Here is a 13,280-nt window from a genome sequence, read left to right on the forward strand (position 1 = left end):
CGGCCGGTGAGCCAGGTGCTATGTATGGGAGCTCTGCGGGGGTTTCGGATGGTGATACGGTGCTTCCAACTCCCTCTGCTGCTGATCAGGGTATCCGTGGCTTGGGACCTGTGGCTGTTTCTGTTTGCAAACCTCTGGTTTTCAAGGTGTTTGCTGATACTGACATGGAGATCATCCACACTTCCTCTGTGTTTGAAGCTCATGGTTTGATCTATAGGTTTCGGGGTTTTTGGCCAAGCCTTCCTCAGTTGCACACTTGGATTTCCCAAAGCTAGGAACCGATCATAAAAGGTTCAGTTAACATTTTTCCCTCAGCCAAGGGTTTTTTCATTGCTAAATTTGAATATGCAGAGGACAGATCGAAAATCTTAGGGATTAATCCTTTCAGCTGGGAGGACAAATATGTTTTGATGGTTAAACCCTGGTTCTCAAGCTTTAATCCATCTATTGATTCATTTAATGAGATTCCTATTTGGGTTAGGCTCCCCAACCTTCCCCTTCATCTTTGGATGGATTCTCTGCTAGAGGAAGTGGGGGAGGCTTTAGGCGAATTCTTAATGATTGATAAGAAATCTTACCAAATTTATCATTCTACTTATCCTCGTATTTTGGTTAACATTGATGTCTCTAAAGGGCTTCCAGCTGAGTTAGAGATTGAATCTTCCTTGGGATCTTGGGCCCAACCACTCAACTTTAAAGGTATCCCCTTTAGATGTCGAAAGTGCTTCCAGACTGGACATGTTGTTGCAGGGTGTGAAACAGATAAAAAGAAAAAAAGATCTGCTTCTTGGTGGAAAGGTGCATCCTCTGAACACTATTTTGTTAAAAAGAAAAGCTTCTCCTAGGTGGTGGCACAGGTTCCTCAGACTGAGGGTACGCCTCTTGTTTCTGATGTTGCCTTGCCTCAGGAATGTGTGGATGCTTGCGGTGGCATCCCGAGTGATCGTTTGAAAAATGATGGATCTTCTTCTTCGATGGATGACCCTCCTGCATCTCAGATTGTTGTTGGATCTTCTGTTGTCTCTGCCTCTCTAGATGTTGGCTTTGTTCCTCCTGATGATGGGAGGTTCTCTATTCTAGACCCATCCTCTTGGCAAAAGGCTGCTGCTAGGGTTGAGAAGGATGGATTACTGTTAAAAGTAAAAAATCTAAATTGTCCCAATCCTCTTTTGATATGACCCTTCGATCCCATAAGGGTAGGTCAAATTCTTGATCCTTCCTGGTTGGGTTAGGGTTGCTGGTTTTTTGTAGCCTGTTGGCTTTTGGTGGGGGTTAATGTTGTTCCCCTTCTTTTGATTGGCTGGGCCAAATCTCTTTTGTGTTTTGTTTCTTTGAGTGGTCTTTCAAGTTTATCCTTCGGTTTGGGTTGCAGGTCCTTCTAAAACCTATCTTGTAGAGGGTTTATGGTCCCTTTAAAACTTGTTTTTACTTAATCAAAAACTTTGTTATCATTAGTGGGTTGTAGCCTGGTTTTTTGTGCAAATCCTTTTTTAGTAGGAGCTTTTGTAGGTAGAAGTTTCTTAGCCTAGTTATAGATCTAAGATGGCAAGCCCATCTAGAAGGATAGAGATGGAGAAATTCAATGGTGGCAATTTTGGGCTTTGGAAACCCTAAATGGAAGACATGGTTGTTGATAGAGACTTGTGGGACTAAGCCTCAAACAACAGGGTAAGATGCTTGGGATACATTGGATCAGAAAGCAAGGGTTTGATAAGACTTTGTCTAGCTAACTTTGTGCTCCTTAATGTTCATGAGGGGAAGACTATAGCTACACTTTGGAAAAAGCTTGGTGATATTTATCAAGGGAAATCCTTGGTAAATAAGCTCTTTTTGAGGAAAAAGTTGTATTCTTCGAGACTGGAGGAAGGAGGATCTGTATTCTTCGAGACTGGAGGAAGGAGGATCTGTTTAGATCATATGAATGTTTTTAATATTTTAGTTGCACAACTAAGCTCTATTGGTGTAAAAATTGATGATAAAGAAAGATGTATGCTCCTATTGTGTTCTTTGTCCGATTAATGGGATCTCCTTGTAATGGTTATTGGAAGCACAACAACCACTTTCAAGATGGAAGATGTGGTTTATTTGTTGTTGTTTGAAGAAATGCAGAGGAAGTCTTCTAAGATGGCTAATGAGGCCCTTTGTGGAATATCAATAGAGAAAGGCAAGAAGAAGGACAATAAAGGCAAGTCAAAGTCTCCAAGGAGATCCAAATTCCCTAGTAAAAAGTCCAAGGCTAAATGTTGGAACTGCGACACATCCGGTCATTTATAGAAAGCTTGTAAAGAGGAGAAGAAAAAGGAAAATAGGAAAGCCTCTAATTTTGATTCCAACTGATCCTCTCGAGTTGATGCAGATGTTTTTTTCATTGCTTTGGTAATCCATGCATCAGAAGATGTATGGTTGATTAGATTAGGTGCTTCCTTCCACATGACCTCTCACAAGGGTTGGTTCTCAAAGTATAAAGATTATGATGGTGGGAAGGTGTACTTGGGTGATGATTCTCACCTGAAGATTGATGGCCATGGAAGAGTCAAGATTTGATTCCTCGATGGTAACGTGAAGGGGATTGGTGATGTATTGCACATTCTTGGTTTGACACAAAACCTTCTTTATGTTAGCAAGATGAACAATGTGGGAATGAAAATTGTTTTCTTGCAAGGTGGATGCAAGATGACTAGAGGTTATGTAGTGCTTGCTAAGGGTGTTCAACTACGCACTCTGTATAAGCTAGATGCATGCATGGTTTACTGCAATAGTGCTTCTATGAATTCCAAGAAACGGGCTTCAAAATCTTCATCCTCATTGTAAGATCAAGAAGAGAAGAATATTGTTGTATCAACATCTAATGGTCATGCTTTTTGGGTACCTAAGGGTGCTAATGCTTTGGAGATGAAGCTCCCAACTAAGAAGACAATGTTGTGGCACCAAAGACTTGGCCACATAGGTAAAAAGGTCTTGTGAGCCTTGAAAAATAAGAGCTTTGTTGAAGGCCTTGATGATTCTAATCTTGAGTTTGACTTTTGCAAACATTATATATATGGAAAGCAACACCGTGTTTCATTTATTCTGATTCTCATAAGTAATCTAGGTTTTTCAACTTGATGTTCATTCTAATGTGTTTGGTCCAGTTAATATGCCTTATTTAAATAGATCTGTGTACTTGGTTTCATTCATAGAAGACTACTCTAGAAGGACATTTGTTTATTTCTTCAGAAGTAAATCTGAATTTTTCAATCGATTTAAGAAATTTAAATCCTTGTGTGAAAATCGGGTTAGTGGGTCAGTGCAAGAAGATGAGTCCACTTTTTGGCCAAAAAGTGGAAGTGTTTTCCCTAATTTTCAGATTTTGTCTCATTTGAGCTTAAATTTTGAAACACTTAGAGATTGAATCTTGGAAAAAGTCAGTAATATAAAACATAGCTCTTTGAGTGTACTTTCCAAATATATAATTTATTTTAATACCCACATAATAAAAAATAAATTTTTAAATAGAGTTCTGAAAACTATGTTTTAATTATTTTCTCAAACCGTTTTGGGAAATGGTTTGTAACACATTGAAGATTGATGAGCATATTTTTCTGTATTTTTTTTTCTAATTTTTTTTTTAAATTAATTTTTTAATGGCCATAATTATCGTTTTAAAAATTTGACATGTACGACCCACATAATTTGATGTAAACTTAACATTTTTTGATTTTTTTTTTTTTAAATACAAAAGAATTTTGTGTAGATTGACGACATATAATTTTTTTTCCAAAATTTTTTAAAATAAAAAAGTTATTAAATTAACAAAATTAGTTAATATTTCAAATTTATTGACCCGATTTAGTATAAATTAAATGAAAAATATTTAAAATAATCAATTTTTAAATAAATTTACATATTTAGAATATAGAAAGTATAATCTGAAATGGGTTTTAATTTCGTATAAAAATTCTCTGATTAGAGGCGCGTAAACTATTTCTGAACTTCATATTTGTGCTTTCATTCATGGAGATTTGAATTTGCAGGTCCATGTCTCAGGTGTGGCCATCCTAGGCCTATCCCGGGCCTAATCCCGAGCCAAGTGGCGGGTTGTGGAATCAACTTCCACAAAACGGGCACCCGTTTTCAAACAAGGGCGGCTTGTGGAAAAAAAAGGAAAAATGCCATTTAGAAACGGGGGCCCGCTTTTAAACAAACGGGGGCCCGTTTTTAAGAAACGGGGGCCCGTTTTCAAACCCCCGTTACCTTTCGGCTTAGGAGCCCGAAGCACAAACGGGGCCCCGTTTTTTGAAAACGGGCCCCCGTTTATAAGAGCGCATTTTCCAATGCGCGAACTTCCGCGAATTTGTGACTCATTACGTTGCACTTGCCCTAGTAGGAAAATTAAGTGCTCAAGGATAGAGAACAATGGTGGTTTGTGTGAAAATCGGGTTAGTAGGAAAATTAAGTGCTCTAGAAGTTTAGAGAATTTTGAAGAGGAACAAGATCCTCAACCTCAATTTTTGAGGAGGTCTACGCATTTGAGGCAACAACCTAAAAGATATGGTTATTCACCATAAATGTTTGGTTATTCATTGTTAGATTCTAGTTGTATTTTTGCTTTAATTGCTAATGTTGATGAGCCTAGGACTATTAAAGAGGCAATGGGTATACATGATGTAGATTCTTGGATGGAAGCCATGAACAAAGAAATAGTTGCATTGAAGAAGAATGCTACATGGGATCTGGTACCGTTTCTTGAGGAACAAAAACCTATTAGTTGTAAATGGGCGTTCCAGAAGAAGTTGGGTCTAGATGATAATATTGAGAAGCACAAGAGAGCTTTCAATAATGATACCAAATAAAGGTATCTATCAAATCTATCCAACACCATCTTCATGTTCTCTTCACATCACTCATCCTTGGACATATTCCTTGATCTTTCTTGACATCAATGACAACATATGTACGGCAAAAAAAATCACAAGGCTCATCACACAAATTTTAAGTCATTTATCTTCAACACCAATGTACTATATTACATGACTTTATAAAGCCTTTATTTTTTCCAACTACTCAAACCACTAACTACCAACTACATATAACTAATAACTAACTAAAACCTTGCATCTAATAAATAACATTAACACGTTAATTTGTTTTTTATTACATAATCTATCCCATGCATTACTTAATTTACAACACATACCTTATTCCAAATTTGACATTATATTTTTATACCTTTACATTAGGGGTGTTATGCCTTCTCTATAGTATTTTAGCTTGCATTGTCATATTTTTACATTTGGGGTATCATGCTTTTCCCATGTTCTTTGTGCTTTAATTTTTGTATCCTCAAATTAGGGGTTGAAGGTGCAGCATACCTTTCCCATTTCAAATGAGTTTCTATTGGTATATCACCCTATCATTTAGGCATCACACCTTCCCCTATATAATGTTGTGCCTAAATAATTATACCTTGGATCTAAGGCTACCTCCTTTGAGTGTGGGAATCTTTCCCTACCCACTCTTTTTCTATGATAATATTGCTTATCATTTTTGTATTTGGGATCATTTGAGACTTCCCTCCTCAACAATGGATTTCAATGATCATCCTAGCCCATGCACTTATCACATATTATTGGATACACTTTACTTGTTTATTAAACAATACACTTTATTGCAATAGTAATAAAATGTGTGGCTTCACTGAGTAGTAGTGCTTGTAGGTTGTGTGTTTGTTGGATTGTTGAGTTCATGGGTTTGAATGTGGGAATAATGCCTTCAAGATTGAGGCCCCTAATAGTGGTATCAATAATAAACCCAATGAGAATATATCCCCTTGTAAGTGGTTTTTTTGGGCTTAGGCCAAGCTTAGAAATCCGAGTTTACCAAAGAAAAAATAATACTTATAATTTTTGTACATAAAATAAAAATTTTAAAAATCCAATTCTTGTTTACGATACAACACACGGTCTGAAATGGCGGTGATCCAAGTTACATTATATATTTTTTTTTTCACCAAAATTTTACATTTTAGTCAAAAAGTTGTACATTTTATAATTTCGTAAGATCAAAATATACAATGATTTGTAATTTTTTTTATAATAAAACTTTATAAGTCCCTTGGTAGTAGTAGTAGACAAACATACCATATTATCTCTTAGCTTCAAGCTTTGCTACAGACAAGTTGATTTATTTCTTTATGAAAAATGCCTATGCTTTGAAAACCCTTTAGAAAAAATTTCATACATAAAATTCAAAGAAAGACCTACTCATCAAACATACCAGAAATTCAATCAAGTAAGATTCCACAACAGCATAAACTCTTACGTTCGTATTGATTTCAAAATCTTTGTAGAGTAGAGTAATAGGAAATGCATTTGCTCAAAGAGAGTCCATCGAATGGTCTATTTTGTTTACCATAACAAAATAGAATGCAAATTCTAGTCGATGTATTGACAAGAGAATGATACACAACTTGTCAAAGAAGTTAGAAGCACTTTCTTAAAAAGAATTTAACTATAAAAGCATCTGAGATTAAAACTTCAGTGTTAAAAGCAAGTCATTGAAGAGAACCACAAACTGGTGGTTCTTGTGATATGTATTTGGTTGTGCTCTTGGTCACGTGGATCACCTGGTTCTGTAACTTAAAATTAATCCATTTATTTTGAGTGGATGATAATGTTTGTCAATAAGCCCTTTGTGATAGTTGATCTCCTTCAAGTAATACCTCCATAACGTTTTGGCAAGAACATAGTCCAATCTCCATAAGATTGTTTGCCCATTCTTGAAATGGTGGAAGTCAGTTGAATCTATAATAGTTTTTACTCAACAAATTAAAAAATGGTTTTGTTTTGAAAATCACCATATTGCTTATAGTTGTCGTTCATCCTTTTGGTTTTGGTCTCCTTCAAGTGAGCATTGCCCAAGCTCCATAAGAACATAGGCCATTCTCTTCTCAAAACGATGGATGCCAATAAAATCTTTCACAATGAACTTCTGCTCAAAGATTTGGAGCTGAAAGTGGTGACTGTGGAAATCACCATACGGTATTACTTAACAGTCCTCCCATTTGTTGAATCCTTTCCATTAATATCACCAGTAATTTCCACAAGAACATTCCCCATTCTTGAAATGATGAAAGCGACTCAAGTCTCTAATAATTATTTCTCGTTCAACAATTCTGGAGATAAACTTCATGGCATGGTGGCAATCGCCACAAATGCGAAGATTCTTTATGATTCGGATAGATGTACCAGGGCATTTAATATTCATAAGCCCAAAAGCAAGAGCCAGCTTCTCACTATGACTACATAGGATATGCTCCTTTTCTTCCTCCTCCACATCTTGCAACACAAAGTTTGTATTGGGCACATATCCTGCCTCTTTCATTTTCCCGGCCAAATCCTCTAATGTTTTATAAATTTCTGCTGATTGTGCATGTGCTCTGTCCTCTACAAGGAATGCATGAACCTTTTTCTTGATCTCAATCCAGGCATATCCTGGCATCTTTGTCGCCCTCTTGTCTTTCATTATTGCTCTTACCTTTTCTACACCATCCCACCTTCCAGCTGCAGCATAGATATTTGACATCAGAACATAATAGCCAGCCTTCTTGGGTTTCAGGTCATAGAGATGTTCTGCTACAAGCTCTCCCAACTGTATATTTTGATGAATTCTGCAGGCACCAAGCAAGGCACCCCACACATCATCATTTGGTTTTAACGGCATATTGCCAATGAAATCATATGCCTCGTCCAAGTGCCCTGCTCGACCAAGAAGGTCTACAATGCATGCATAGTGCTCCAACCCAGGTACAATGCAATAATCTAGTTTCATCCTATCAAAGTAACGCCAGCCTTTCACTACCATGCCTGCACGACTGCAAGCAGATAGAACAGCGACAAAGGTGACACTGTCCGGCTTATATCCTAACGCAAGCATTCGATCGAAAAGCCTAATTGCCTCATCAGGACACCCATTTATACTATAGCTAGAAATCATTGCAGTCCACAAGGCCGGATCTTTATGCGCCATTGTGTTAAATAAGTGAAGTGCAATCTTCAAACTCCCACATTTGGCATACATGTCTATCAGGGTACTGACCACGAAAACATCCGATTCAAACCCATTTCTTACAACTGAATTGTGTACTTCCTTACCTTGTTGAAGAGCTACTAGGGCGGTGCAAGCTGGAAGAACACTTATGATAGTAACAGCATTTGGCTTGACCCCTGCCAGCTGCATTTTGTGGAACAACTTCAAGGCTTCCCCACTCTGTCCATTCTGGACATATCCTGTGATCATTGCAGTCCATGATACAACATCTTTTTCAAGCATTCCGTCAAACATTTTGAGCGCGCACTCAATAATGTCGCATTTAGCATACATTGCTACAAGTGCGTTCCCCACTTGTAAATTCAAATGCAGTCCACTACTGAGTATGCAAGCATGAATCTCCTTACCCTTATTGACATCTGAAAAGATTGGAAGAAGGCTTATGAATGTCACTGCATCTGGTTCGATCCTCGTCTTCATTTGAATGTATAACTCCAAAGCCTTGATTCCCTTCCCATTCTGCACATAACCTCCAACCATAGAGTTCCAGGACACCGTATCTCTTTCGGATGGACACATTTTGTCAAACACTTTGCGTGCATCTTCTACACGCCTGCATTTCGCATACATGGTAATAAGGGCATTCGCTGTAAACAGATCGGATTCCAATCCACATGTTATTGCACGAACATGAACTTCCCTGCCTTTCTGCAGAGCAGAAATTGCAGCGCATGCTTTGAGAACGCAGGGGAATGTAAAATGGTCTGCTTCTTGTTCATTCTGCATTTGGCAAAAGAGCTCCAGGGTTTTGTCCCAAAACCCATTCTTGGAATACCCAGTAATCATTGAATTCCATAAAAATACGCTTTCTTTGGGAATTCTGTCAAAAACCAGGCGTGCATAATCTACACTCTGCCGCTTTCCATACGCGCTTATAAGCCTAGAACCCAATATTTCATTTTCGGCGAGTCCCGTCGCAATAATCTGTCCATGGATTTGCTGCAACTGTTTGATATTGGAGCATGTTTGAAACAGCTTAAAGAAAGAATGCATTATGTTGTTCTGTGTCCATGCCTTGCTCTTTCTCTTTCTCTTGCTTTAATGTTTGTGTGTTTGGGGATGGTGTCGAACCCGAGGCTGCGAACAGGGCTAGAAGTATTGTCATCTTGCACAGCATCCATGAATGAAAGCTACTAGGAATCGTTTTGTAATCATTTGGGAGCTGAGCCGCTCACTGAAATTGTAAAACTTAAGTAGAATTTACACAGACGATTTGGAAGATGAAAAAACAAACCTAAAACAAGATTTGTTTAGAACGAGGGTTATACCCCACACTAACAATGCATAATGTCCTTTCTTTCAACACAAATTATTGGGGTAAACCAAGTTCTTATGTCACCTTAACAGGGTTAGATCATCCTATTCATTATTATTATATTGTAATCTACACATCAATATCTTTATAATTCAGTGGTTTTCAGAAATTTCTTACGTCACCTTAACAGGATTGGATCTCCTATTTATTATTATATTGTAATCTAGACATATCTGTAGATGTATAAAAATGACCACTTTCCTAAGTGAATACTTAATATTCATTTTAACCTCATTCTTCTATTTAATTAAATGTTTTATATTCATCTATTTGATTAAATAAATTATTTAATTTATTTAATTAAGTTCACCTAAGCCTTTCATAACCTTTAATTTAAAAAATCACTTTATTTAATTAATTCCCCTTTCTCCCTTTTTAATTAAATTGATCATTTCAAGTAAATAAATCTAATTTATTTATTTAAATCCTCCACTTGTATTTAAGCAAGTTGCATCTATTTTTGTTGAAATAAAGTAATTTATTTTAATTAAAATTCCCCTCCATCCACTTGCAAAATCCTACATCTCCTACTTGCCTCTCTAAACCCCCTTCTAGATTCTTCTAATCACTTCTAAATCCATCTCCTAAATATTGTCACATCCCTATGCAAAGGGAAGTCACTTCTCAAACCCTCAAAGTCTTTGAAAACCATTAAAAGCTTTATGTCTTCAACAAGTTAACCTTCAAAGTCTTCATAACCATTAATGGTTAACTCAACCTTTTGGCATGGTTAGAGACTTTCTGCCTAACTCAACCTTCATCGAACCCAAGTGTTTCATCAAGCATTCATAGCTTTAACCTTGATTATCCCTTTAACCCTTGCACAAGAGTTTATCCTTCGAGTAAAAGCTTTATCCAATGGATGACCCTAACTTACCCTAAACCCTTACCTCCTAAGGTAACCATCATGTCTTCTCAAGCATTAAATGCTTCTTACATCTCCTCTCAAGTAGTCTCTTGTTGACAATTGTCACCATTTCATTGGTGAGAATTGTAAATATGGATTGATAACTTTCAATCCTGGCCCTTGTTAAGATTATCCAATCTTGACCATCCATTGCCCTATTTTTCCTATAAATAGAGCTCTCATTCTCTCATTTTGAGATATCCAAGTTTCATGCATCCAATCTATAGTCATTTTGCTAAGCGTTTAGCTTCTCTTTGATAGAATCATTTTAATAAGCATTTTAGAAGTAATTTTAAATATCATAGCATATCCATGTTAGACTAGTATATCATGCTAGGATAAGTTTACTAATCTTTATCTTATCATCATATTCATGTTAGTTTAAATCATTCTAGTTTCAATATCATACACATCTAGGAATGCATTCATGATAAATAAATCAAACATCCCTCATTCTTGGAGTTGTCATTCCTAAGTCACTTTGCTCAGTGATTTGAGAGTACAAACATTGACTTGAGGGATCCTGTGAGATAGAGAACAATGGAGCATCCCTTGGGGAGTTGAGCTATTCAATATAGCTCCATAACTTGCACCAAAAGTCCCATTGGTGTGTGGACCTTTTTAAAACCGATTTTTTTGTTTCCTTGCACCACTTTTCCCACACACATTTCTAGCGCCCACTGTGGGGCATAACCCCATAAAACATATCATTTTTCATGCAGGAGTAACATTGCAGATACGCAGAAAAGCTGAGCTAGCGCATTGGAACATTTTGTTAGCACATAGAAACCTTTGGCTAGTGCATCCAGTTTACTATTTAGCGCATAAGACCCTTTCATTAGCATATTTGGCATTTTAGTTAGCGCATAATATTCTGACTGTCAATTGTAAAATTATAGCGTATTAGGAAAAAAGACTAGTGCATCTAGTAATTAGTTTAGCGCATAGAGATCATTCTGCAACGCTTCTGTGTATTTCTGTAGCGCATAGGTGTAGCAGTTTAGCGCATTGATGTAACAGAAAGGCAAAATTTGTAACCGAAGGAAGATCATTTTAGGCTTGTATAAGCCCACACTAAAATTTGATTTTTTTTGCTAACTGATTTTATGTAGGTTCTAATCTTTATGTGCAGGAGAGACAAGAGTTAGTTTAAGTTTTTTTTCCTTTCTTTCAAAGAGTTGGTTAAAAAGAATTCTCTTTTTTTTGCAAAAGCTTAAAATAAACCTCATATTTTAATTTGGATGTTTAAAACAAACTTCATACTTCCTTTTGGTGTTTAAAACAAAACTTTGTCTTTTCCTCATTGCATGGTAAAAAGAACAACTAAACAAACCTTTCATTCCCACAAGTTAGGAAAAACATTTCATTTGGGGCTCTAAAAAGAACAAACAAATTTACTTTTAGCAAAGTTACGATGAACTTCGCCTTCCTTTGGTACCTAAGAGGATCAATTTCAATTCATTGCAAAATTAAAAGAACCCCATCTTTATTTTGTGCAAGGCAAAGAGGGAAAGTTTCCATTTATCGACTTTAATTTTGTTGACCAAACTTGTTTTACAAAAGTTTTGGAAATACACACTTTGCTATGAAAGGTTAAAAAGAACATCATGCTTGTTGGAGAAACATCTCCAAATAGAAGTTAGCGAATCATTGCCTTAAAGGTTAAAAAAAGATTGTTTGCTTTGTCTCGAAAGTGGAAGGTATATGCTCTCCCCTTAACTGGGTGACCAAAAAGCCACACCATTCTTTCATGCTTTCTTCATTTCAAGTACTTAAAACCTTTGGCAGACTTGCCCTCTCGAGTTGCTCTTAGAGCGCCATTTAAATGGTTAGTGAGAGGTGAACGATCTAAGTGGGAAATGACTTTATCGCCAAGTGTTTGAACCCACTATAATCAAAAGTGGAGGTTGACGAAAGTCCCTTCAATGGTTTTGCTCAGCTATTAGCCTTCTTCCATTATCTTTAAGATACGTAAAGTCTTTGTTCTAAAGGTTGGGAAGCCTCTCGAGGGAGTTTATCACTGAAGATCGAACGAAAGCCTGATTAAGAACTTTAGAAATAAAAAATTTGAGCCGAGTCAGTATCCAAACATCTTCAATATCATAGTGCAAGGGTGGGGAAGAATCTGCCCCCAAGATCACTCACCATATATCTCTCAAGATAACTACTCAATTGTGAAGCAATTCACTTTGAGTTAATTTCTAGCAAAAGGCAAAAAAACAGGCGCCCCCTAGGGGGTGACAAGGCTGTTTGAGCTGACGGAGTATCGAGACTAGTGGGCTATGATATTGATGATGACCCTTGAATAACGAGTCTATCTAATTTGTATTATTTGTTATCCAAACCTATGAAAACATTGGGGATTTGAACACATCCTCACAGAACATACATTATCTGTTTAGCATAGGCAAAATCAGTTATCTCTTTTATGTCGTGTTTTCAAGTTATTTTCATAAAATCATCCATCAAAGCAAAAAAGTGTTAATATTTCTAAAAATAGCCAAAAACAAAGCAATCAGGGCAGTTTAGCGCATAAGAGCAACCTCCTGGCACGTCTCAACCATTTTATAGTGCATACAAACCAGACCATAGTGCTTTCATCAATCAAACTAGCGCATAACCGATATCATAAAGGTTAAAATTTCATAAGCGCTTTGTGAGACCATATTAGCGCTTTTGAGCATCAGCATAGTGCATAGAAGGCATAACTTAGCGCTTTTAGTCTAAACTGCAACACATCATCAAGACATATTAGAGCATAACCTTTCTAGTCAGAAACCATTTTCAAAACTCTGAGTTAGCACGTAACATAGGCAGCTTAGCGCATAGGGAATTTCCTATTAGATCATTAGTTAGCGCATCCAGTCTTTGTTTTAGCGCATGGTAAAAACACAGAAAAACAGAGAGTAAAATAGGGATTTTGGAAAAAAATTATCACCAATCCTAAACACCCTTTTGGGCCTTTTGTCA

At 36.8% G+C, this 13,280-nt stretch overlaps 1 protein-coding gene across 1 annotated transcript; it reads right to left on the bottom strand.

Annotated features, from left to right (window-relative positions):
- Window positions 1-7,065: 7,065 nt before the first annotated feature.
- On the bottom strand, window positions 7,066-9,081 carry LOC131871824 (pentatricopeptide repeat-containing protein At3g12770-like). The gene has a single exon (XM_059216005.1). The coding sequence runs from the start codon at window positions 9,079-9,081 to the stop codon at window positions 7,066-7,068; it is 2,016 nt and encodes a 671-aa protein (XP_059071988.1).
- Window positions 9,082-13,280: the final 4,199 nt, after the last annotated feature.

This window comes from Cryptomeria japonica, unplaced genomic scaffold (genome assembly GCF_030272615.1).
Source record: "Cryptomeria japonica unplaced genomic scaffold, Sugi_1.0 HiC_scaffold_469, whole genome shotgun sequence".
NCBI classification, from domain to species: Eukaryota; Viridiplantae; Streptophyta; class Pinopsida; order Cupressales; family Cupressaceae; genus Cryptomeria; species Cryptomeria japonica.